At 44.5% G+C, this 27,268-nt stretch overlaps 1 protein-coding gene and 1 long non-coding RNA gene across 3 annotated transcripts in view; one reads left to right on the top strand and one right to left on the bottom strand.

Annotated features, from left to right (window-relative positions):
* Positions 1-27,268, top strand: part of SNX29 (sorting nexin 29) — a 560,470-nt gene that overhangs the window by 361,863 nt on the left and 171,339 nt on the right. For both annotated transcript variants that reach the window (XM_037068993.1, XM_037068994.1), the window contains one exon: positions 2,510-2,626. In XM_037068993.1, coding sequence (XP_036924888.1) covers positions 2,510-2,626 — 117 coding nt within the window. The remainder of the gene's footprint in view (positions 1-2,509; positions 2,627-27,268) is intronic.
* LOC119002908 (uncharacterized) lies at positions 2,549-18,284 on the bottom strand. Its single transcript, XR_005069835.1, has 3 exons — positions 18,273-18,284; positions 5,591-5,593; positions 2,549-2,633 (listed from the first exon to the last, which is right to left on the bottom strand). It is a non-coding gene; the product is annotated as an uncharacterized LOC119002908 (long non-coding RNA).

The following is a 27,268-nucleotide window of genomic DNA, read 5'->3' as shown; positions in this document are numbered from 1 at the left end:
TTCTATCCTTAGGACAGTGGGAAGCATTGACGGTTTTAAAGAGCAGGTGACAATATCTGATGTTGTTTTGGTAAAATCACTCTGCCTACTTGGCAAAGAATGGTTTGGCGGGCACGTGTTTTCTCTCTGCCCTATTTCCTGCTGTAGCTGTAGAAAATAAGAAATGAAGGTTAGATTGGACCTGTAAGTGCCCTCAGAACCTAATAGAAATTCCAGCTGGCAGTGGTTGTGTAGCCTGCTGTTATTTTTATGATAATGGGAACTATTTGTGATCTCAGATTCCTCTTCTGAGGCTCACTCTAAGTTTTGAATTCATTTCTAGTTATTCCAGAGTTTGGAAAGAGTTATTTGAGGAACATTAAGCTCAGTATGGTTTGTGTAAGATGAAAGCTGTTTATATCAGTGGCTATACATAAGGATATCTAATACAAAAATTCAGAATTTCAGAGCTGAGCTATAGCAATGAACATAGTGATTTTAATGGCTGCTGGAAATTATTTCATCACATTTTGTCTCCTCAGTGCTGTTGGATTCCCCCCCCCCCCCCACCCAATCCCTAGTGAAATGAAAGCTTCGTCTGACGTGGTCAAGTCACTTTTCTGGATACAAAAGAGAACCAGGGTTTTGACAGCTCATGAGAAACACTTCTTGAAGCTGGGGTGTTCTGATGTTTTATACGTCTATGGAAAATTGTTTTAACATTCTGTCTCCCACTGTAAAACAAAATAAAAACAAAAACCTATTTGCTTTGGAAATGAGAGTGGCATTTATTTAAAACTTGAATTTTGCAGGGTCATGTTAGCAGGTATTCAGCAGGAATATTGCCAGTTGTGTGCTTCCTGCTAACTGTGGGGTAACTGGATTCTCAGCCATGCGGAAGCTTATGGAGGGTATACGTGATTACTGTGAAGAGAATTCGCACAGGCATTATTAGTGATATTGTATTTATTTGTGAAAGGCCAAAGGAAGATCATCAGCTTTTTTTTTAAATACAAAAGGAGTAAGGCAACTAGAGAATATTAATTTTAGGTCTGTACAATGAAAAAACTGTTTAAAGCTCAGTGTTCTCCCTTTGTTAATTGCATGGTTCTTGCAGCATCTTTTGCGCCACTTCCACTTTGCATTTCACGCTGGTTTGAAAAAAAATAGGTATCAAAGGGACAAAAGAGGGTGCCGTTCGCAGGGTGGGGCTTCACAGGACAAGGTAATGGAAGCTGCAGGATTGTAACTGGGAGCCTGATAAATTTCACATTGGTTGCACTGTGGCTTCCTTTAGTTTCATGTGAAGAGTTTTAATTCTGTTGAAGAGTCTAGTGGATATCCTGGCTGATAAATGAAAGAGTGCACCTTTTTAGGAAACTAGAAACTAAGGGAAAATCGAACAAATAGACTTTGATGATTGTTAGTGTTCTGCTGTATTTCCTTTTTTGCCTTTTACCTCTTACATAATAACATATCCAAAAAACGGAGGGCTCCCCTTTATTCCTCCCGAGGCATCAAAACTCAGGTTAATGATCCTTTTTTTCCCTAAAGCCTCTCTCAATATCCCTTCTTAATTCTGATGGCACGTTTTATATGTTATGTAAAGTACTTACTGCAAATGGTCTGATATTTCTGCGTTATAGAGAGCATCATAAGTGCCTTGACCATATAGGGTATCTTTGAGCTTTTTGTAGGTTGCAGCTGGAAAGATCTGTTGTTCATTCTACATCATAGATTACCTTACAGCTACCACCATTTTTATTTATTTGGTGTCAACCAGGTGTATTGCATGAATGTGGAAAACTTTGAGGGCTCACAGGGGGCCCGCGTGGGTTACATCTGGGCACAGTGGAGAGGTAGGATTGTGGCAGGTAGCCCGGTGGTCAAGGGCCAGGGCTCCAGCGTCAGTCCTTCATTAGCTTCATGACCTTGACCCAGCACCTTAAACTACAGCATGTTTCTCATTCTATAAGGTGGGAATAATATTACACAAGGCCTGCACAGGAAGTGTTTTCCTGGCATAGGCTAAGAAAGTAGGGACCGAGGGGCGGCTGTGCTGCTGCAGCTGTGTCTGTCACCAACACTTTCGTCATCTCAGCAGGCTCTGGTTCCATGGTCTTGGTTTTCAGAGCCAAGGCCCTGATGAACAGAAATGGTCGGTTATTCTACTGGTGCCCCTAGCAGGGAAATTCTTGACAGACATAACTCAGATTAGAAAGAAAAGTGTTACTAGAAAAGTGTTCATTAATTAAGAATAAAGGCTTAAGGTACAAAAATGACCTGATGCAGTCATGTTCTGATCATAAACTGTGGGCTGTCAATTCCATAGTGTTAAAGTCAACCAAGTAGAAAAATGTATCCAACTTATGGGTGGATTTGCATAGCTCGTAGGTGAGCCGTGTTAGTCTCCAGCCCAGACGACCTCCTGATGCCTTGCTGATATGATAAGTGGGCCCGGAGTAGGTGGGGAAGTCCTTGGGGAGGGTCTGCCCTCTGAGCCTCACGGTTCTGATCTTGTGTGTTCCAGGTGGCGGAGATGCATGGTGAGCTGATCGAGTTCAACGAGCGCCTGCACAGGGCCCTGGTGGCCAAGGAAGCCCTCGTGTCCCAGATGAGGCAGGAGCTCATCGACCTCCGGGGGCCGGTGAGTGCTCAGGAATGTCTCAGTCCTGCCATGGTGCTCAGTCTCTGTCTGTCCACCCAGCTCTTCTGTCCACAGCCCCACTGTTTAGTTTGCTGTTAGCAATGTCAGGGATATGGGAAAGACCAGCGTCTAGAGTGAGCATTCATGTACCTACCATCCAGATTTTATGTGTATTAACCTTAATGACATTTACTTTATTTTTAGGTAGGAGGGATAGAATGAATAAAATAAATGCTACAAATTCTATTGACGCCGCCTCTGCAACATTTCGTACCCCTGCCTTCTCCTCCGTACTTTTACACTTTACTATGTAGATAAATTCCCATGAGCAATAAACAATATTGGTTTTGTGTAACTTTTACCTACATGGTGCTACTTTTACATATCTCTTTGCCCCATGTTTTTGTTTGTTTGTTTTTAATTCAATACTAGGTTTAAGGACTATCCCATATGGAGCCAGTATAGAGATTTTAAACTGTGTCACTCTTGATAGCTTAAGCTGTATAATTATTTGGGGAGGGGGACTGTTCTGTGCATGTAGGATGTTTAGCAGCATCTCTGACCTCTGCTCACCAGAGGCCGGTAGGACCCATGCCGTCATGGCAACCAGAGATGTCTCCAGACACTGCCAGATGTCTCCTGGGGGCAAAGTCACCCCCTGGTGGAGAACTCTTGATCTGGTTCATTCACTTTCTTGATTTTAGTTCTCTGCCAAATGAAATACCACATATATTTAATCCAGTCACATGTCCACTGATGTTCAGATTGTTTCTGACATTCTCTTGTTACAACCATGATGCTGAGAGCATCTGTCCTTCTAAACACATTTATAATAGTTTCTTTTTCATTTAAAACAAATACGAAATGCCAAGAGGTAGACAGATTAGTATAATGTATCTTATGTATCCATTGTTAAACTGAGTTATCATTAATTCTGGTTAATCTTTTTGAAGTTACCCATACCTACTTGCCCCTTCTGCATAATTTTTAATCAAATACTGAGTGTTAGTTTATCTACAGACATCTCAGTGTGTATATGTGTTGGGAGGCATTTAAAAATAAGAAAATATAAGTGCAACATCACCGTCATTCCTCCATTACCTATAATTCCTCTGTTCCATCAATTATCAGTGTTCAAATTTACTGTCTCATAATTTTTTATAGTTTTTTTAATCACAAGGTCCAAGTGTTATATTGGTCATGCCTCTTAATGTTTTGAATTGTAGTAAAATATACATAACAAATTCACCATTTTAGTGATTTTTAAGTGTACAGTTTTGTGGCACTGGGGGCATTCATGGTGTTATGTCACCGTCACCACCGTCCATCATCTCCTGAACTTGAAGTTTCATCTTCCCCAGCTGAAACTGTATACTCATTCCTCCTTCCTTTAACTCCCCATTCCTCTCTCCCCGCAGCCCTGGAAATGATTATTCTACTTGCTGTCTGTATGAATTTAAATACTCTCTTATATTTCTCTTCATTCTGTAGAGCCCTCATTCATGTCTCTCTCTTTATTTTTTTTTTTTTACAATTTATTTATTGAACCCTGGGTCATTTTACCACCTGATTGCATATCTAATCAGTGCTGTTTGACATGCTACTCTGTTAACTGTATTTCTTTACATTGGCTTTTGACTTAGATCAGGTTTAATTTTGCTAAGAACATAATTCTTATTGGAATGGTGTTTTCTTTCAGGAAATGCACAATGTCTACTTGTCTGTCTCTTTTTGATCTTAGTAGCCATTTATTATCACTTCCTACATCCATTCATCACCCAAATGTTTCCTTCAAGTCAATGTCTAAGTGTGAAATTCCTGAGTTGTAGGTGCTGTGTCTTAAACTGCACAGAGTTTTACCATATTGTAAAGTAAAAATACCTATTCGTGATCCCTCTGTCAGTGGGCAGGTCTTCCTTTCAGCACTTTTATTTTCTTACTAACACATTTGGGTGTGAGGTGGCTTTAAGTTTTATTTCTCTGCTGACAGATAAGGTGGATCATCTTTTCTTTTTTGAAATTTTATTTATTTTTAGGGGGGAGGGACGGAGGAAGACAGAGAGAGAGAGAGAGAGAAACATGGATGTAAGAGCAAATGTCAATGGGCTACCTCCTGTACACCTCCAATTGGGGACCTGTCCCACAATCCAGGCATGTGCCCTAGACTGGAAATTGAACCGGGGCCCCTCACAGGCCAATACTCAGTCCACTGAGCCACACCAGCCAGGCTGGACTGTCTTTTCATTTGTTTATTGCCCATTTGGGTTTCCACCTCTGTGAGTTGTTTCTCATGGTGTTTGCCCATTTTCTTTCTATTGGATTTTGTTTTCTTTCCTTACTAATTTGTAGCAGTTTATGTATATATAAAATTTTTTTATTTATACTTATTATAAATATTCCCTCCCAGCCTGTGGTTTAATCATTTACTTTTAATAATTTCAAACATATGTAAAAGCAGAAAGAGTCATTTAATGACTCCCCATCGCCGAACTTTGACAGTAATCAACTGACGGTCCTTCCTGCTCCATTCGTACCCAGCCCTGTCATTCCCCAGTATTTGGATGCCTGTTTAAGCCTGGATATTTTATTCATGGATATTTTAATATTTATCACTGAAAGATACTTACAGTACTATTATTGTATCTAAAAATTAGTGGTAATTCTTTTGTTATCAAATGTCTAATCGGTGTTCAATTTTCTTAAATGTTTTTCCAATTTATTTGCTCTAATCAGAACCCTAATAAAGTGCACATATCGCATTGGGGGTAGGTCTTTCAGTCTATTGTCATCTGCATATTTTCCCTCTATATTTCTGTTTTCTCTCCTCTCGCCTTCTTGCTGTTCCTGTTGAAGGAACTTGGCCTTTTGAACCGTAAGGTTTCCTGGTTCGGATTTTGTTGATTGCAGCCCTATGGTGATGCTCCCCGTATTTCTCTCTTCCTTGCCTTCCCTTGGATTGGTCACGAGCTCTGCGAGCGCAGTGAGTTTCAGGTTTGATCCTGTGCTGACAGGGGGTGTGGCGTGTGCCTCCACCAGGAGGTGCAGGAGCGCTGGTTCCTGTCCAACTCTGTTTACCAGAGGCCGGCGTGTCGAACGTTGCCTCCTGTGCTTGAGGTGCTATGGCAAGTCCCTGATTGACTTTGTTTTCTTTTCTTTTTTTTTAAGATTTTATTTATTTATTTTTAGAGGGGAAGGAGAGAGGGAGAGAAACATCAATGTATGGTTGCCTTTTGTGCATCCCCTGCTGGTAGTTAGCCTGCAAGGAACCAGTTTGCAACCCAGGCATGTGCCCTGACTGGGAATTGAACCGCGATCATCTGGTTCGCAGGCCCGCGCTCAATCCACTGAGCTATGCCAGCCAGGGCTTGACTTTGTTTTCTATCCCTCTTAATTGAAGACTTTGTATAAGCCTTTGTAAAGGGGTTTCTTTTAATTAGGGAGGTTCAGTTTTCCTAAGAAGGAAACACATTTAATAAAAACCTATTGTACTCTATGACCCCTTTGTGGGAGGTGATTTTATCTTTGTTTTTTAGGTTGGCTGAGGCTCTCAGAGGCCCCACATCTTTCACTGAGTATGTTCACTGGATTCAAACTCAGGTTTAATCACAAAGTCTGTTCTCTTTCTCTACGTTCTACCAACCCTAGGAAATTGGGAGGAGCACTTATGAGGGGCTCCCTTGTGCTACCCACTGACCTTCTGAGCAAGGTCCTGAGCCCCTCTGCAGTGGCCTTCCCAGTTTGCCCCACATTAAAGTCTTGGACAGTGTCTAATGTGGCTCCTCCTTTCACCACAGCTGAGAGAGAGCAGTGAGGCTGCGGGGATGGAGAAGTCCCGGTGCTGACCTCAGTTTCCCAGTGTGAGTGGGGCAGGCTGTGGGTAGGCAGGCCTCTCCTGCCTCCCTGTGCAGTTCCAAGGTCCTGACAGTCTCCAAGGCCCACCTTACTGAAGAGGGACCTGATGGCAGGTAAGGACCAAGGAGTGGTCCCATTCCATAGGATAGGTCCAGTTTAGACTCTGTGGGAGGCTGGTGTGTCCTTTGTGCTGAAGGAAAGATGGGTGAGTACTTTCACTGCAGATGCGTTTCCAGAGAGCAGCTTCAGTGCACCATTCTCCTTGTGAACTGTAAGAACAATAAGCCAGCTAATACAAATCAGCACTTCTAATTTTAACAGCTAACATTGTTCACCAACTGTAGCAGTAACTACTGTGATGATCCCATTTTGCAGAAGAGGAAACTCAGAAATAAAGTAACTCAGCCAACACCACACAGTGGGAACTGGCAGATCTGGGTCTGTCTGCCTTGAAACACTGGATTTTTCTTTAAACAGTGGAAACCTAGAAAATTTTGGACTCTTGACAAAACTCGTTACACCCATGCTAAACAGTCAAGTAGTATAAAAGGGAATTCAGTGGAAAAATAAATCCCCCCTCCCACATCCCTGTCCCCTAGTTTTCCTACCCCATGGTAATACCAATGACTAGTCTCGGATTGTCTTTCCAAACACCCCCACATTTTAGTATCTAGTAGCCTGCTGCATTCAGTGTTCTGTGTATCTGCCCCACCCCGCCCTGCGCTAACAAATACTCTAGAGATTTTTTTATTTTACTTTACACGTAGACCTTTGTCATTCTTTTTAAGAACTGTATTGTATTCCCTTGAGCTGACAATGTCATGATTTATTTAACCAGGCTTCTGTTGATAGATATTGAATTGTTTCCCATTTTAATTTTTATAACAGTGTTGGAATAACATTCTTGTGAAATCCTATGTTTAGATGAGAATGTCTGGCAGCAAGTGTTGCTCAGCTCGGTGGGTGAAGCCCCAGAATCTTTGCCTTGCAAGACCCCTGGGCACTGGGGAAGACCACCACCTTCTTCCATCCTCCATCTGTTGCAGGAAAACTTTTCCTGAGGGTCAGCATCCATCAGCAGCTCATGATTTATCAAGTTCCAGCAATGTTTCAGGCACATATTAGGTCTTTACCTTCATTCTCTTGCTTAATGTTGAAGACAAGCCTGTGAATCAAGAGGGATGATTATCTTCTCATAAATATGGTAGCTGAGATGTAGAAGGGTATAGGTAGTTCTTTCCAGGCTTCTCACAATGCTCCACCGCAGTGCTAGGCTCCCAACACATTGACTTTCTTCCTCTCTAGGCCCTTTCTTTCTCCCTTTTTGGGACCTTTGCCCCTGCTGTTCCCTCTGCCTGCAACAGTACTCAGGGCGCAGGTAGCTCATTCCTCAATATCAACTCATCACTTCCTCAGGAAACCCTCCTGATGTCCTGCCAAAGTCATATTTTTCATAATGAATATATGCTTATATGTATATCTCCCTTCTCTTAATGTAATTTGGCATCTCTCAGTGATCAGTGTCTGTCTCCCCTGCTCCATGAGGGCAACTTCCATGTCTCGTTCTGCTCCCCTTGAGTCCTAGTGATCCACGAGGTAGGTGCTCAGTAAAGGTGGGTTGGCTCACTGAGTGAATGAGTGAGTGAGTGAGTGAATGGATAGATATCACAGGTGCTATGTGGTGGAGTCCAGACTTTTCCTGGGCCCCTATGACATGCAAGCCCACCTTCTCCCCTCCATGCCGCACTTACTTTTGCTTCAAGTCTGCATGCCCTTCAGGATGTCTGTTCTCACACAGGCAGCTCTGGTCCTCGTGGGATTCTCTCCTGGAGCAGGTTACAACAGCCAGTGTGGGAGTGGGGAGAGTAAAGCTGTCATTAAGGGCCTAAAGGCTGTTGGGAAAAGCTAGCCATTTCAGCAGTGGCCCCAAGGGGACACCTTGACCTTGTCATTATTGCTTCAAGCCCACCCTGCTGCTCTAGAGTCATAGCTGGGGTAAAAGGAAGGAGGAAATTTAAAGTTCAGTTGCAGATTTGGAGCCTTATCTCCCTTTTAATTAGAGGCATTTGTCCTGGGAATCTCAGCCTCTCCTCCTTTCATTTCCTCTTAGCTTGACTCTCTGCAGACCCTGGATGGGACTCCCTCCCAGACCAACAGTGTTTGAATGCTTGAAGGGCATGGAATCCCCAGTCTCCTCTTCTATAAAACGGGAAGTCACGTGGCAGCAGCCTCATCGGGCAGCTAGTTGAGAAACTGCCAGTAAAATAGCTCAGTAGTGAGCATGTGGTAGGAGCCCCTGTTTTCATCTCTGAATCCGCAGGGCGCAGCACTGTGCCTTGCACACAGTAGGTACTCACTGAATGTTGGTTAAATGAGAACTTAATTTGACTTATTTTCCTAGAGCAGAAAATGACTACACAGACCAAAGAATACTTTTTTAAAAAGATAGGTGTAGCCCTGGTCCAGTGGCTAAGTAGTTTGGAGCATCATCTCATACATCAAAAGGTTGTGGGTTAGATCCCCAGTCAGGACATATACAGGAGGCAACCAGTTGATGTTTCTCTCTCTCTCTCTTCTCTTCTCTCTCTCTCTCTCTCTCTCTCTCTCTCACCCCTCCCCTCCCCTCCCCTCCCCACCCCCAGCTCTCTAAAAATCAATAAACATATCCTTGGGTGAGTATTAAAAAATTAAAAGATAGGCAGAGGGACACAGTTTCTTCTTAGTAGTACCTTTTAAAAATATTATAGACTTTTAAGCTAAGTCACTCATTTTAAGAAGGAGTTTGGGAATGAGGGTTGACTTTCTTCTCTTTTCTTTTTTTAAATGTGTTTTTTTTAGGACTCTATCTTATTATTTTCCCTCCTCTGGTTTAATATGTGAATGCTGGAGGGTTTTGTTTTTGTTTTTTACCTTTTAGCTAGATTTGATTACAGCCCTGAAAATTCTCTGGGAGAAGAGCTTCTGTTTTGAATAATAAATGGAGCCAGGGAAATCAAATCTGTAACATGTGAGATGTAGAGGTCAATTAAAGCCACAGCACAGGGAAAGCGGAGAGTGAAACAACTCATTAAATGCAGGTTTGTTCCCACAGGGGAAGAAAACTTGGTCTCACTTGATGTAATTGAATTTGGATTCCTCTTTCCTCTGGTTAGTCTCTGTTCCCAAGTACCGTTTAAGTGGCTCACCTCTACTTAAGCAGAAGAGATGGCCCAGTGTGGTCTGACTTGAGATCTGTATACTCACTGCCCTGACTCAAAGCATCAGCCTGTTGGTTTATTCCTCTAGTCACTGCTCTCACCTGTTCCCTCCCCGGTCTGTTGGTGAGGGGCCACCTTTTGTTAGTCATTTACTGTGTGCTTGATGTGGGTGTCACTCTCAGGACAACTTTGTATGTTTTATTTATTAGATCCCATGTTCAGCTGAGCAAACTGAGGTGCAGATTGATTTCATGATTTGCCCCAAGGCACGCAGCTTCCTGGTAGTGCAGCATGCAAATCCAGGAGTATCTCATTGTTTAACACCATGCTTCTTATACTTGTTTGTTCTTTAGTTCTTTCTTTCATTCATTTCAGGGAAAATGTAGTGTCATTTTGCTCTAGGCACAACACTTTGGATGTTTTTTAAAAATCTTTTTTAAAAGATTTTATTTATTTATCTTTAGAGGGGAAGGAAAGGAGAGAGGGAGAGAAACATCAATGTATGGTTCCCTCTTGTGGGTCCCCTGCTTGGACCCAGGCATGTGCCCTGAGTGGGAATCAAACCGTGATCCTTTGGTTCGCAGGCCTACGCTCAATCCACTGAGCTACACCAGTCAGGGCTGGGTGGTTTTAAAGATTCAGATCCCAGATGGAACAAAATTGAACAATGCTAGAGTGTTTTCTGTAGGTTTCTCTGCTGTGGCACTTCCCTCCAGAGTACCTCCTGGCTCTCCAAAGGGAGTAGACATAGCATGCATTATCTGCATTATTTCCCCAAGGAGCATCTTTTCTAAGATGCTTTTCAAGGAATGCATTTGGGAGACATAGGACCAAGTTGTGTATCGCGTTAGTTACCCACACACTGGCTGGCAAGAAGGTTGTGGAAGCCTGGTTCGTTTCATGAGCCTTCCTGGGTATGGGATCTGATGGGCTTGAAGGAGAGGAGGTGACATTGTGTGACTGTGGGACACAGTGAGCCTGCCCACTGTCTACTGGAGGTGAGTGACAGGCTGGTATTCAGTCTAGCTGTCCTCCTACTCACTCACCAGCTGGCCTGGGTCTCAGTCACGTCACGGCACTGAATCCCCGACATCTTGGGCCTCCGTCATCTTGCCTTTCAAAGACCTGGTTGTTTTGGTTTCCTCTTATATTCTCTGTTTTGTCTATTTTGCTCTGTTTCTCTCTTTTTTATTTGCCTCTGTTTGCTCCTCTCTTTTTATTCCTCTCCTGCCATCTACCCCTCTCTCCCTGCTTCTCTTTGTTTCTCACTCCGTCTCGGCCTTTTCCGTCTGCCTCTGTTCGACCTCACCTTGGCCTCTGTCTCCCACTTCCGGTGTGTGTGTTGGTCTCTGTCTGCCTGTCTATTTCTCCCCCATGCCTGAATCTCTTTCTCTGCATCTGTGTCAGCCTGTCCATTACCTTCCGGCTGTCTCTGTTTCCATAAACATTTTACATCACTCTGTGACATACTGGTAATTGCTGTTCATTGCAGTTGTCTTGGCAAAACCACACATTCTTCTGGCTTCTTCATTGTCTAAGACCTCTGTATTTTGCATAAGGTCCCTATGATGTGGCTTCCGGTAGAATCCACTTCCATGAAAGTCTTTGCAGACCCTCCCTTCCCAAACCCTTGGTTGACCCCTCATCTGGGTTTCCGTGGCATTTTGGGCTCCAGCATTTGACACTCTGTATAATCATTTTATGCTGAATTTTCTTTTTTTCACCTATGGACTGAGACAGGGACTGTGTGTTCATTTCCTTCTTGGAGGCTGGCACACAGAGTCACCTATGGAGCATATGATTATAAATCTGACCATGCACCTGTGGTATCTATGGTAACACTCTGTTAGCCACAGCGTTGGATTACCCAGAAAGGGGCCTTCCTGGATCCTGCTGGGGAACAGAGACTTGCTGTAAGCTGCTTTGTGTTTCCACAGGTCAGCTTCCCGCCACTGTTGAAATAACTGAGCTGGTGGGACAGAAAGAAAAGCGATTTAAAATTCAGGAGTGAGATACGTGGGAAAACTCACCCCAGTTTTGTAATAAGGTTCACTTTGAAATAAAATGCTTCCTGGGACTTTCTCGGCATCTTTAAAACCTTTAGAGGGAGTGATCTCATCTGAGATCTTAATGAGAGCTGGTGCTATTTAAGTAAGGAGGCTTAATAAGAGATATATTTTTCAGCTGGGTGGCACTTGCTGAATATCTAATGATCAAGCAGCAAATTGTCTGTGGTCCCACAGCAGCTCTAAACATCACCTTCCAGATTATAAGAGGCTTTTTAAATCAGCACTTGGACATTGTGTTTTAATTGTCTACTGTCTTGAAGGAGATTATTTTTAAAGCGCCATTTAAGAGAGGTTACTAAAAACATGTCTCACATAGAGGCTTAACTCAGAAATATTAGTTTCTGACACAGAATCGCCTGGAAAGATGCTTGCAGAGTGCACTTTAAACTTAGTGCCAGTGAATAAGAGCCGCTCTTTAGACCCACCCACAGTTTTCTACCCCATGTGATGACATGCTTCTTGATGTTAAAGCAGAGACTTCCTAGACCCCAGGGGGCTCCCAAGTCACAGGTCTTTCTTCCTACATGTACTCGTGTTAAACTCTCGCCTATCACCCTGCATAGTTGGGTTCCCCCGGGGAGCTCTGGGGGCTACAGTGTAGGGTTCAAGTGGGCAGAACCTGGCTCCCTAAGGCTTCAGGGTATGTAACTTTGAAAACACATTTCCATTATGATGAGAGCTTTGTGTCTGTTGGCAGATGCAGCATGTGCTAGTTGCCTCAAAGCCAATCTCACATCGCTTCAAATAGGAATCACTGGCAAGGTACAGAATCATCAAGATTTATACACTTTCTGCTCCATGACAACCAGCCGTGGGGTGAGGGAGGCATTTTCTGCACCTGCTTGGCCTGCCTGTTGGTCACTTGGGTTTTTTGTGATGTCTTATAAAAGTGTGGGGGCAAAGCCAGAAAATGTTTGGTCTGACTTGTGTGTCTCTGGTTTGACTTCTTGTGACTTGGTTTGGAGACTGAGGTCCAAAAAAAAAATAACCCTGAGTCCTTTCCTGTCACAAGTCCTGAAGAAGTATAAGCCAGGACTGTGAGGCAACCTCTGACCTCCATGTTGCTGATTCTTTCTTCCCCAGCATGGCTTTAGGAACCCTTGGCTGGGGTTTGCTTCTCAGCCCCACCATCAGGAGAGATGACAGGCAGCCGCAGCCAGGATGCTCTTGGGGCTCACAGCCCTGTGCTCCCTTTCATTTATCACCAAGTCTTCTGGAAATGAACTCACCCTTCCTTCCTTTGTTTTCATCTGATGAATCAAAATCCTGAGTTCGTGACACATGCTCGCTATTGGTGTAAGCAAATCCTGCTCTTATTTGTTTGATAAGTTAGCTTTGCTCTCTCTCTCTGCCTTCTATGGAAGATATTCCCAGATTCCACCCCCTCCTTTCCCAAGGCCCCCCAGGTAGCCACCTCAAGACCCTGGGTTTTCTGGCTTCTGACTGCTGTATATTTTACTGGCATGTAAGTTTCTCAACAGTAAACTATTAGCATGGAGAAGTGGTTTCTGTGTCTAGGGCCACCACATGGGGCTCCTGTACAGGCTGCTCTGGGACTGGGACCCTGTCCGTCCCTTGTGGTCAGACTGCAGCACTGTCCTTGACTCCTTCTTCTTTTTGTCATCCTCAACATGTAGGCTCTCCCAGCCTCTTCATTCTGTCTCCACCCTGCCTTGTAGATCTTACTGACCAAGACTGTCCATCTAAATCCTAAATTAATCTAATTCTATTTCTTCCAAATTAGAATGCAGTAGTTCTAAGGATACATAATAACCACATGATTATACTTGTAAAAACCATCTAATTAGGTATATATCCTTGTTACTTAATACTTATTATTGATAATGGTTTCTCCATAAGGGTTCCCTTCTGATTAGTCTTTCCTTCCCCTTCCCCACCAATTGCATGTGACTTTCTTTTTTTTTTAGATTTCTTCCTATTTTTTATAATTTTTTAAAAAGGCCCATCTCTGTTTTCTTCTCTCCTGGCCATCATTAACTTAGGGCTGAGTTTAGTTTAGTGACATTTGGACATCAAAGTGATCTTACAGTTTGTTCTGGAAGTTGTCTGCGTCTCCCTGACGTGATTTATATATCTTCCAGGAGAAATAAATGCCTTTTCCCCTGTATTTTCATAGAGGTGGAGCTCCTGGCCAGCTGGTTTGTGGAATCCAAAGCCCGTTGTGTATGGATTGTATTACTGTCTCTTCCAGGAGACCAGCTGGTTATGAGATTGGATTGGAACAGATGCATCTTGGATAAAGAGATCCCTGATTATGGTGCAAAAAATCAAACCATTGGTTCCCCCTTTTTCTGTTATTTCAGAAATGACCTCTTCTTGAGGGATGAGCGCTGCCCTGGAGTTGCCTGTGAGGTTTCTAAGTGTTCTTGTCCCTGGGGTCTGCAAAGCTGCTCTGGTTTTGAGGATAATGATTTTAATTGACCAGGGTTCAAATGTGTTCTCAGACACTAAAAATCTAAGGGTCTTGTCCGCACCCAAGTGGGTGGTTGTAGTTTGCTGCATGACTGATGTGGCCAGCTAGGCATCTGAGATCTGCTTTGGCCAGGACTTTTGAAAAAGTCAGGCAAACCTCAGGCCCCTTTAGATTTTTATTTATTTTCTGGACAAGTGACTCACCCCCGCACACCCCCCCCCCCACTCGCTGTCTGGGAGTGTCACCACCTTTGGTGGCATGAGTGTGTGTGTGCGCCTCCAATGGGAATTGTCTCCCGCCCCCATTACTGCAAGGCTCACAGCTCACTGCTGCTCCCAGTGCCTCGATACAGTGTGGAAACGTGTTAGCTTTGTTTTAAAGAGGATCTGACAGATGCCAAAGCAGGACCTGGCTTCCATCTTCTTTCTCACCTCTTGCTATTGGCCCTTCGCCCACAGAGTCTTGCCCTTTACCATACCCTTCTTCTTGCAGTGTCTTGTTTCTCCACCTTTTGTCTTTAGCAAACATGCTTTAAATTTTTTCCTAAATTACATAAACCATTAAAGAATATATTTTTGAAAGAAATAATGTGCAACTGAATTGAGTACAAAATATGTGTCCCTCTCCCAGAGATCTCTGTAGTGGTTTGGTATATGTCCTAGGTATTTTTGAAGTATTACATACAGAGAGGCATATAAATGACCAGTATGTGGGATCCATATAGGATCCGTATACATGATCCGAATATGGTACTATTCATATTGTTGAGATTTGGCTTTCAACATGTGTTGGCCTCTCCTTCCTTCCCACTCTCCCTCATCCTTCAAGGCCAGCTCATTCTCTAAGGAAGCCCTTACGGGCCCTGCCAGTACTGACCTGTTTTTAACTTCCTCTAAATTGCTCTAACCTTTTCCCCTCTGGACCACCCACTTTGTCTACTTTTTAAATGCTGTTCTTTAGTTACTAATGAATTTGTTCTGTTGAACTATATCCAGTTAACTCTATTTCTAAGAAGTTTGATCAGTGGAGAGCACACACATGGTAGCACGTGACTGCAACAGGATCAAGTAAGAGTCTGGCAGAATATTTTGAAACATATTTGTTGAATTAATGAATGAACCAACAAAGAAGAAATAGAGTTATGTCAGTTACTGGGTGTAATGTTGACACCATGTGGCTTAATGAACTGCTGGGACTGGTCATGGAAGGCTTCAAAGAGGAGATGTTTGACGTGGGTTTCCAAGGATGGCTACAAGTTGGCCAGAAGATGGGCCTATTGGCGGAGAAAATGGTGTTATAATCAGCATCATTGGGTCGTGGATAGTGTCAGCTGCTGGTTTTGTGGTTGTGTCTTTTGGTTCCCCCCAGATGATGATGTCCTCGAGAGCGAGAGGCATTGACACTTGACCCTACCACCCTAGGTAACATTACTGACCGCCTGCTAGACACCAGATCCTCTCCCAAGTGTTCTGTAGGTAGTAGCAGGCCCAGGATATAGGTGCTCCGGTCTCCAATTTAGAGATGAGGAACTAGGCACAGTAAGATACATAATGTCCCCAAATCCTTGTGACTAATAAGTGATGGTTTGATAGGGTATTACTTTTTCAGAGCCTTCATGTCCTCATCTTTAAATAGAACTGGAGATGCTCACCAGAGTGAGTTGTATGAGGTTTGAATTAAATGAGAAATTGCCTGTAAATCATCCAAAGTAGAAGGTCAAATACTACCTTATTATAATCCTCAATAAAATAGCACCCTGCTTTATCTTCCTTCATGGCACTTATCACTACTTGGCATAGAGTTGTTCGTTTGCTGACTCCATCCATTTCACATTTCTCTGTGTCCTCAGTGCCTGGTAGAGAGCATTAAATATTTGCTGAATGAACAAACGAATGAATGAATGAATGAATGAATGAATATTGCTTCCCACTTTTCACCATAGCATTCTAACTATGGATGCCAAAAAATAGTGAATTTGACTGAAACAAAATATTCTGTGTCAATTCCACATACCAACAAGGGACCATGAATTTACTTGTCACAAGATGATCAACATTGCTGTTTTCATTTTTTATTTGCTGTCATGTATAAGGAGCTATCATATGTCTCCCGCCCCGATTTTCCTGATGTCTCAATGTAAATGGTTTCCAATCTGACTATGCAATTATCCATCAGTCACAGAAAGAATGTGGCTGTCGGAACAAACCAGAGCTTATTTGGAGAAGCTACTGGTAGAAGAGCAAGGCCCGACTGGAGAAAACTGGCCCTCTGCCCCAGGCCCTCTCTGGAATATCACTTGTACCTCTGGGCAGTAGTAGTCTGACTCTTGCCCATCCCCTAAGATCCAGTAAGGATGACACCTCATTTATTTACTCACTGGATGCAAAATTGGCATCCTCTGTTGTCAGTGCTGACAGCCTCGGACCGCCCCCTGGACCCTCACAGCCTGCAGTGTGCAGCAGGGAGGAACACCCATCCGAGTTGAACTTCGAGGATGAAATCCGGGTCCTGGCCAAAGCCTGTAACCTACAGGTATCCATTGCTCAGAATCTCTGTATTCTGAGAGGTCACACCATGGATGGAGGATTTCCCAGGGAGATGGTTCTGCCTGGTCTCCAGATCTGTGTAGCTTTGATGGGAGGCGGGATGTTTTCAGGTGGTTCAACAGTCAGGTATAAATAACATGGAGTCTGCTAGCGAGAGTTTGTTTCCTTTGCAGTTTTCTTTCAGCTCTGCTGGTGCTAACATGTCTTTCTTGCTTCTTAGATACCCCAACAAAGCAAGAATGGGCTCAGGGGCAGGGTGCTGGTCAGCCACGGTATGTAGATGCCTGGATGCTGGGGCTCAGCCCAGGTCAGCTGAAGGAGAATCTCTGAATGGGACCAACGTCCCAGATGCCTCAGGTGCTCTGACACAGCCAGGTTGGGAACCACTGACTCTTAGAATGCAGTCAAGTCTCTGTTTTCATTGGATTCAGTTTGCTTTCTATATGTAGCAAGTGAAAGTATTTTTCCATGTGCTAGAGTAATGTCTTTTTTAAAGCACATTTTATAACTAAAAGAGGTGAGGTGATTTAAGAAACAACATTAGTAAACAATAGTGTTAAAAGGTATATGAATGTGGCAAAATCGTGTTGGTGCCTTGGGATGGGTAGAAGTTTGGGAAGTACTCCTATAGGTTTTATCCCAGGATCAAAGTTTGAGGCCCCATTATCTTGACTCCATAGAATCACTGGGAGCGATTTGGTGGTATGCCAATGATTTATTAGGAGACAGCACCAGAAACAAATACAGAACAAAACTCATTATTGTTTTTATTTAGGGTTATACTTGTTATCCACATCTCCATAACAAAGTTGTCCCAAAACTTAGAGGCAGAAGCAATATTTTGGAATAACAACATTTATGACTTCAGTTTCTGAGGGTCAGGAATCCAGATGCAGTGTCACTGGTCTTCTGTCAAGGGTCACTCACAGGCTGCAGTCAGCCATCGGCAGGGGATGAAGACATCTCAGGGCCTCACTGGAGAAGGGACCACTTCCACACTCACCCATGTGGTTGTTAGCAGGACTGTTTCTTGGGGGCTTAGACCAAGGGCCTTGGTTCTTCCCTGGCAGCTGGCTGGAAGGCCACTCTCTGTTTCTTGTCACCCCAGTTCATCATGGCCTTTTGCTTCATCAGAGTGAGCAAGCCATGAAAGCCAGAGAGGGAAAGACTGGCAGGATTGAGGCCACAGTTGTTTACTGCTTGCCCTTGGAAGTGGCATCTCTTTACTTCTGCTTCGATCTCTTTTTTAGAAACAAGCCATTAGCGCCCACCCACCCTCAGGGGAAGGGGGCTATTGTTTCTATATAATCCACTACAGGATGTGGATGCCACGAGACAGGGCAATCAGATCCATTTGGAAGGCCGCTTACCACAGGACTGTTGCCGAAGACACCCACTAATTCACATTCTGTCACCTTTGGAGCACACATGGGACAGAGTTCCTGCAGGTCTCAATGCCTGAGAAGCTGTGCTGCTGCTAAGCAACACTAGTACCTGTGGACAAAGGGACTTCGAAAGTGGTTTCATTTCACTCTTTGGTTACAAGACATCTGAGTCAAAATTGCTAATCACTGCTCCCTTTAACTGATTGCATAGCAATAACCTGTTGATTGGAAGGAAATGTGTGTTATAGAAACTCTGTTGCAGGGCATTTTGCACACTGACTCTCTCTGGCCTGTCTGTCTTTCGGTGATACTTCTATTTTATTTCCGTCATCTCTTTTGCCCTTTCTTTTTGCATTGTTTTATTACAGGGAGTTGTATATGGTCTCACATGCCTTGGGGTTTGGGGGACTTGGTATCTGTGAGTTTTACTCTGTCTCAGGGTAGGCTGCAGGTTCCTGAGGCAGAGGTGACCAACACTTGTGTTCCCCTGGTGCCCAGGTTTCCAGCCAGAAAAGCCCCAAGTCAGCTGGCATGCAGGGGATTCACCGCTCCTCAGAGCCTGGGGACAACTAGGCCACGGTTTCCTGTGTTCTTCAGCTCCCTCCGCCTCAGTAACAGCATGGTTTAGACAAGGTGCCTCATCTCTTTGAACCTTAATTTTCCTGTCTAAAAGATGGGCTGGAGAATTTCAGGATAGGCTGGGCTATGCTGTAGTAACCAACAACTCCAAAGTATCATTACAGAAAACACAAAAGTTTCCATCTCATTCATGTTACACGTCCTTCATGAATTGGCTGGGCCGCCGTTCCATCTCGTCATTCTCTCATCCAGACTGCAGTAGAGGGACAAGGGAGCCTGGCCGGACACACACTGTCCCTCAAAGCCTCCTCCCACATACGGCACACACCACTCTTTCTTGTTTCATTGGCACAGTGATTCCCATGGACAGATCTCCCTGCGGGTGGGTGGGGAAGTGGTCTTACCAGGCACCAGGAAAGACCGGAGTTATTTGTGGGTGACTCTGATGACTCCTACAGGTGACAGTCTACTCACCTGTCAGGGTGGTTGTGAGGATTCAATCAGATAATACACGCAGAACTCTTAGTGCCCAACACCTGGTTAACACTCACTGAACAGTGGTGCCGGTGCTGGTTATGGAGGCCATGGTAACGATGCTGGTTAGAGAAAGAAGTGAAGCTTACCCAGGGACCCACCATTTACAAACCTTTGTCTCACCGATCTGTTCAGTCAGTCCCATGTGTCTCATTGTTTCACAGTTTCCTGAGTTCCAGGTGCTGTGCTTTGAACTGGGAACCAAAGACAAGAGCAATGTGGTCTGTGTCCTTAAATAGCTCATGGTCTCCTTGGTGGCAGGGATTCCCTCTGAGTATTTATTTTCAGGGCTCAGCCTTCCTAGGAAGACTTAGAAAATACAATAAAATAAATGCTGGAGCTGGAAGGGATAATCGTTTCTGTATCAGTTAGTGTGGGGGTGACTTTGCCCATAAGTTCCTCCATCCACCACAGATGAAAATAATACTACCAAGATATGATTTGCTTGGGGAGGAGAGGTGGCCAATTTCTTTAAGGAAAAAGGCCAGGAGCCCCTTCCTCCAGGGGCTTTTATTGGGTTGTAATACACAGGAATCCAGGTGGCAAGGATCAAACAGTAGATAACATTTCAAAGAAATCTGAGGGCTTAGTCTGAATCAGTGTCTGTCAGGAAAGGGGGTTGCAGAAACTTTGGGAGACATACTCATCTCCTGCTTAGACCCTTAACACATGAATGAAAGCACTCTTAGCAAAGCAGGCTTCACAGGATTTTACATATTCTTTCTTATGCCCAATAACCCTGGAACCCGCTTTAGCTGGCAAGGAGCTGCACCACCTCCCCCATCACAGGTTTTCAGGCTTAAGTGGATTAGAGAGCCAGGAAGCGCTTCTCCCAGAGGACACGGGGACTTGGGCTATGTCAGAATAGCTGGGGGGCGAGGGTCCATCACTCCCTCTTTGTTGCAGCCCCCGGAGTCCTTCCATGATGGCCTCCCAAGGGATTGTGTCTGGCTTTGGTTGCCCCTCCTCTGAGGGATCATACCCTCCATGGACATTGACCATGCATTGGGGACAGGGGAGTAAGCAGAAGCAGTGTTTGCTGCCAGAGATAAGCTTTGTCTCCTTAGTGGCTCCCATTCCAGAGGTTGCTCACTCAGCCTTAGCCATGAGGGGGCAGTTACAACTTCTGAAACCAGGCAGAGCGGTTCCCCAAAGTTAGGATGCTGTCAGCAGTAGAAACAGAACCCAAGCCAAACTAGTCTTAGGAAACTAAGAAATCTGTTGCATTAGTTAACTGACAAGTTCAGAGCAAGGTTGCTCATCCTCCCAGACATTGGGAAAAAACAAGATTGTCCAACATTGCCAGCAAAATCCCCAAAGTTTACTCAAGTTGAGCCAGCTTAGTTAGTTCATTGGGCAACCTTGAACCAGTCACAATGGCCACAGGGATGGGCTATGCAGGTTGGCCTGAGCTGTTTGTGCTCGCCCTTGGATCGAGGCACAGTGCTCACTTCACACAGATCTGTAGTTGGAGTGATTTCCCAGGAAGGGAATGTGTGCCAGGCAGCAAACAGCCACAGTCCCCTCTTTATCCTGCCCCTCCCTTTTCTTGGGTGAGATGTGGCCCTTCAGAGTGGGGAAATGATTTTTTTGATGCCATGCAGTGTGTTCGAACACAGCAGGGGCCAGGCTGTGGGTCAAGGACCATTGCCTCTTGCTGCTTTGACTCAGTTCCAAAGACATCTCAAAAAGTTATCAGTTTCAAAGGGGCTTCGGGAAACATTGAGGAGTTGCAATTATAAAATAGAAGTTAAATTGCATCATACCTGCCATTTTTAATTAGCAAAACTTCATCATTTAGTTGTTATTGATAAAAGACAGACTGAAAATCAGGCAGATTTCTCCCTGGTGAGGAAGCTTCTTATGTCTAATTTTTGTAGGAAACAGGGTTTTGGTGATTGGCTTCCTACATCATCAGTGACAGTGAACGGGGTCGCCCAGTGGTGATGAGGCCACTGTTTAGCTGGTTGTGGAAGCCACTGCTGGGTGGGGGGGGCAGTCGGCTGGCACTGTTAACTTTGATGAATATTTTTGGAAGGTACCGTTACTGCTTGTCTTCATTGTTGAATATCACAGAGCAAGTTGTCCAGGAGGCAGGTTCTGGAATATACCTTTTTAGTGTTCGAGGACAGAGAGTTCAGCTCCAAGAATTCTTTCTCATTTTCTGCTTTCCGAGCTGTAATCTTTCAGTCTTGGACAGTGGGACTCCTAAGGCTAATCAACTGCCTGGACTCTTCTGTGAAATCCATTTACCCGCCCATCCACCTGGCATTTCCTAGCGCTGACAGCATCATAGATCAGGATGGGAGAGTGAATTTACAAAATGATTTGTGTCTCTAATCATTGTGTTCCTCCTGGAAGAACATGTCCTCGAGCCATCCCCTGTCCCCAGCCTTCTGAAATGACCTTCCCTACCGAAGGATAACAAACACGATGACCCTACCTCACTCACTCCTTCGGAGGATACGGAGCACCTCCTCTGTGTCAGTCACTGGGATACAGTCACCAGATGCTGTGTTTCATTCTTTCACTTAATCCATAATAAGCCTAGCAAGGAAGTTCTATCTCCCCACTTTATAACCGAGAAAGTGAGGCTCAGAAAAGTCAGATTCCTTGGTTGGGAGCGCAAAGTCAGAGTGCAAGCCTAGATCTTTGGGACCGTAAAGCCGTGCTCTTTTGAGGTCGTATTATAGCCCAGAGTGGACACCGCACCACACACTGCCTGGTTCCACTCCTAGCCCTGAACTCATGACCTTGTGCCCTTGGTGCAAGTTAAGCCAACTCTCTGAACCTCAGTTTCCCTGCCCGTAAAATGAGGGTGATCATAGTATTGACCCATTAGGACGGTGATGTATTTAAAGTGTAATATGGCCTGGCACCAGGCAAGAGGACAAGAAACGTAACAAAACAATACACACTCTCCATCAGTTCTGGAGGCTAGAACTCTGAAATCAAGGAGTCAGTAGGGCCATGCTCCATCTGGATGCTCTAGGGAAGGATGCGTCCTTCTTTTTTCTAGCTTCTGGTGACTCCTGGCATTCCTTGGCTTCTAGCCACATCATTCCAATCCCTGTCCTGTCTTCACATTTCTTTTTCTTTTTCCTTTTTTAAAAAAGATCTTTTATGTTTATTTTTTAGAGAGAGAGGAAGGGAGGGAGAAAGAATGAAAGAAACATCAATGTGAGAAACATTGATTCGTTGCCTTACGTACCCTGTCCAGGAACCTAACCCGCAACCCAGGAGTGTGCCCTGACTAGGAATCAAACCAGCGATGTTTGGTTTGGGGGATGATGTCCGATCAATAGAGTCACACTGGTCAGGGACCACGTGCCTTTTTCAACCTGCATGCCTCTCTCTATGTCTCTAATAAGAACTCTTTTCATTGGATTTAGGGCCCATTTGGATAATTTAAGATGATCTCATCTTAGGATACTTAAGTACATCTGCAAAGATAGTTTTTTCAAAGGGCATATTTATAGGCTCCAAAGGTTGTTTTTCCAAAGAAATCACATTTACATGTTCTGGGGCTTAAGATGTGGACATACTATTTGGGGGCCTCTGTTTAATCCACTATAGCTGTTATTAAAAGAGAAAATGTTTAGAAGGCACAAGTAATACATGAGTACATTCTCAATGGAAACATTCGGGTGCTAGGTTAAAATACCTTTGGCCATCACCCTCAATTCCATTCCCCAGTCCAGAGATAACCACCCTGATGTGTTGGGTGCTTATCCTTCCAGACATTTTGGTTCGTATAGAAAGATGCATGTCGTGGATGATCACCTGGGGATTCTTAAGTGAGTTAAGGTGCAGCCTGGTGCCCAGTTAGCTGCAGTCTTCTGGGGACATAGAAAGCAAACTGATGACCTCTGTGCACATTAGAGGTGCTATAATAATAGACACAGGTACGAAGTGCTGTGGCAGCATTCAGCTCTCTTTGTGAGAAGGGATGCAAGGTTCAAAAGTCTTCACTGAGTGGTAGACACCTGAGCCACGTCGGGTTTGAAAAATACAAACCTTGAAACGTACATGACTGGGGACTTGTGCAAGGAAGGAACCTGGAGTGGTTGTGGCCACTTCCACAGCAGGAAATGAATCTTGGTGTAGGTTTCCTGAAGGACGTTCCTGAGGATTGTCATACTCAGAGAACTGGAGCCATCGTTGCCAGCCCCTGATGGGAAGCATGGGGGGAGATACTAGGTTTAGGGACTGAAAATGCAAAAATGAATGAGCCACAATCTCTGCCCTGGGGGGGGTCTTCCTGAGTGACATGCCTACCATTGCAAGCTCATGAAGGCTGTTCTGTTTGCAAGAAGACAGCATTTGGAGTGGCAGATGTGGCAGGTGCCTTCTGTTGTCTTCACAGCCCGATCAACACCGATGAACCAAAGCCACTCCTGCCTGTAATAACAGGCTCCTCAGACCTGCTGCCGAACATCTTTGATACCTTTAGTGCTCTTAAATGCTGCTTCCTGGCTAATTTCTAAGTGACAATCCTGGTTGTTTTTAAGGAAATCCTACCTTTACTCTCTAGTTTTTCCACAGTACTAGTGAGAGCAGGTTTGGATTCTAGAATTTGACAACTCTGCTTTTCTTTGGCATTTTTGGTTGCTCTGTGCCTCTTTCTCTGGTTATTCAATTAGAGTTAAGGATGAAATGAGGATGAATGAGGCAGTTTGTTTAGTGTTTTCTAAACTTTTCCTTTTAAATAAATCATGCTTGTGTAACCCTTTCTTTAAGAGGAGATTTTCCTCAGAAACTCAATATGGGTGAAGGGTCAAAGTATTTTTAGAACCAGACCTTGTCGAAGCAGGGCAGTGGGGGAGGTGGGCAGGGGAGCCTCTGGCCACGAAGCATGTGGCGCAGGTACTAGTAACCCAGGGGACCTGTCAGGAGCAGGTAAGAAAGCCCCTCCCCCCACAGAGCGAGAGGCAGTAGAAGTCTGCAGCCAGAGGACCAAGCACCATGAGGCTGTCACTTCTGTCCTCGGGACTTGGTTTCCCTAGCTGTAGCAGAAGCCAGCTTGGAGTGGTTGAATGCTCTCATCTCATTATTATGGGCCTGAGTCTTTCAGTAGAGATTGGCTGAATGTTCTTAGCAAGAATAACTTTATATTAGTAATTAAGCCTAGCAAAAGCATAGACAGTTGTTGATTAGTACTTTTCTTAGAAGTTAACTTTAAAAGAATCTGTTGATAAAAGGCAATGGGTAGAGAGGTTGGCATATTTTGTCCTGTGCACACCTGAGATGGGTGTTTGTGTGTCTGTCTGTCTGCAGCAGCCTCCTGGCATTTCCCTCTTGCCTGCCTCCCAGTCTTTCTACAGCTAGAGTGACTTATGGAAACGTGAGCCTGCCCAGTCTCTCCCGTGCTTAATTCCCTCAGTGGCTCCCCTGGATTTAAGCAGAGACCAGAGACAGGCTGTTTTCCCTCAGGCGTCAGCCTCAGCTGCTGCCGCCTTTCCTCCAAGCCATTTTCCCATATCCCCCTCGCAGAGAGGGGCCTGTTACCCCAGTTCTCCTGGGCAGACTTTTCACACTGTAATCATATAGTTGGTAGTGTTGATAGGTTGTTTAAAGGCTATCTCTCCTGATGGAGCTATTGCTTCATGAGCCTCAGGGCTATGTCTCTCCTGTCCACCGACACCTGCCTGGTGCCCAGAGTATCTGGCCCAGCAGAGGAACTTAGAATGAATTTGTGGAGTAAACACCTGAATAACTGGAAAGCCTGTGTGTTTGGGGAATGGAGCAGTGGTGAGGGCTGCTCAGTCCAACTGCCGGTCTGTTCTGTCCAACACTCTTGAACCCTGTCCATGAATAATGGGAGGAACCACCATTTACAAAGCAGCTGTCTTCCACTACCCGCTAGTCAAGCATGGTTCTTGCAGGATCATGTTGAAGCCTCACAACCACCCCGCCTGGGCTACTTCTGTTTCCCCTGTTTACAGGAGGACAGGGAGGCCCAGAGAAGTGTGGTGGCTCGTTCCAGGTCACACAGCCAACCTCAGTCCCAGCCAGCCTAAGTCCCAATGCCATCCTTAAAAAAAATTACGGTATTTATTTAGAATGGGGAAAGAAATCACACCACATTATCATTTTTAAAGAGCTGATAAATACCACCACTATCTTAGAATCCAGAAAAATATAATAGTTTTATTAAATTCTAACAAAATTCTACACTATTTGTACTACATTTTAAACCTGATACTCTTAAGTATAGAGACTATACTCTGATTGCCTCTTTTTTAAAAAAAATATATTTTATTGATTATGCCATTACAGTTGTCCTATTTCCCCCCTTCATTCCCCTCCACCCTGCACACTCCTCCCCCACCATTCCCCCCCTTAGTTTATGTCCACATGTCTCAGGTTCTTTAGATTCTATATTTCCCACACTATTCTTGCCCTTCCCCATCTATTTTCTACCTACCATCTATGCTACTTATTCTCTTCTCCCCCCCTTCTCCTCCTCCCACTCCCCTGTTGCTAACCCTCCATGTGATCTTCATTTCTATGGGTCCACTCCTGATCTAGCTGTCCTCTTAGTTTGCTTTTGTTTTAGTTGTGGTTGTTAATAACTGTGAGTTTGCGGTCCTTTCATGTTCATATTTTTCATCTTCTTTTTCTTAGATAATTCCCTTTAACATTTCATATAATAAAGGCTTGGTGGTGATGAACTCCTTGAACTTGACCTTATCTGAGAAGCACTTTATCTGTCCTTCTATGCTAAATGAAAGCTTTGCTGGATAGAGCAGTCTTGGATGTAGGTCTTTGGATTTCATGACTTGGAATACTTCTTTCCAGCCCCTTCTTGCCTGTAAGGCCTCTTTTGAGAAATCAGCTGACAGTCTGATGGGAACTCCTTTGTAGGTGACTGTCCCCTTATCTCTTGCTGCTTCTAGAATTCTCTCCTTCATTTTAATCTTGGCTAATGTAATGATGATGTGCCTTGGTGTGTTCCTTCTTGGGTCCAACTTCTTCGGGACTCTCTGAGCTTCCTGGATTTCCTGGAAGTCTATTTCTTATGCCAGATTGGGGAAGTTGTCCTTTATTATTTGTTCAAATAAGTTTTCCACTTGTGGCTGTTTCTTTCCCCCTTCTGGTACCCCTATAATTCGGATGTTGGAGTGTTTAAAGATGTCCTGGAGGTTCCTAAGCCTCTCCTCATTTTTTGAATCCTTGTTTCTTCATACTTTTCTGTTTGGTCATTTTTTTCTTCCTTCTGGTCTACTCCCTTGATTTGAGTCCCAGTTTCCTTTCTATCACTATTGGTTTCCTGTGCATTTCCCTTCATTTCAATTAGTTTAGCCTTCATTTGTTCCTCTAATTTGTGACTAAAATCAACCAGTTCTGTGAGCATCCTGATCACCAGTGTTTTGAACTGTGCATCTGTTGGCTTTTTCTTGGTTGTTTAGAGTTATCGGCTCTGGGGCTTTGAGTTCTTCTTGAGCCGTGTTTTTGTCTGTTCGGGCGTGTTACATATGAGGGGTAGAGCCCTGGGTGTTCACCAGGGCGGGGCAACCCAGTCGCTGGGTTGTGATGCTGTATGTGGGGGCGGGGTCCAAGAGGGGCAATGGTGGTCCCCTCTGCTGCTTCCCGCTGCTGGGCCTGCATGGTCCATCTCACTGCTCGCTCCTTCGCTGGCTTATCTGCACAGGAATGTGTGACCATCGTCAGCCTGCCGCCTTGCGCCCTCACTGGGACTGCCGTTTGCAACCCCACGCCTGGGGTCTGGCAGCCGCTGCCCGCGTGCCTGGGTCAGTTTGGCTGAGTTTTCCTGTCCGACCCTGCCTTGCCAGCCACTGGCTCAGCCCCTCTTACCGGTCTGGTGAACGGTTCGTTGTTGTCGGACTTCCATACAGTTCAATTTTCTCTCTGTTTTGGTTGCGTGTTTGTTACTAAAACTTTGTTGTCTTTAAACTTGGTTGTGCAAGGAGGCATAGTGTTTCCACCTGTGCCTCCATCTTGGCCGGAAGTTCCTGTTTACCTCTGATTGCCTCTTTATAAGACAGTGATATTATAATATTTTCTATGCAGAAAACAGAAAAA

The sequence above is a fragment of the Sturnira hondurensis genome, unplaced genomic scaffold (genome assembly GCF_014824575.4).
Source record: "Sturnira hondurensis isolate 20B ecotype Veracruz unplaced genomic scaffold, ASM1482457v3 Scaffold0018337, whole genome shotgun sequence".
Classification (NCBI taxonomy): domain Eukaryota; kingdom Metazoa; phylum Chordata; class Mammalia; order Chiroptera; family Phyllostomidae; genus Sturnira; species Sturnira hondurensis.
The sequence above is the reverse complement of the archived record's forward strand: the minus strand, read 5'-3'. Positions and strand labels throughout refer to the sequence as shown.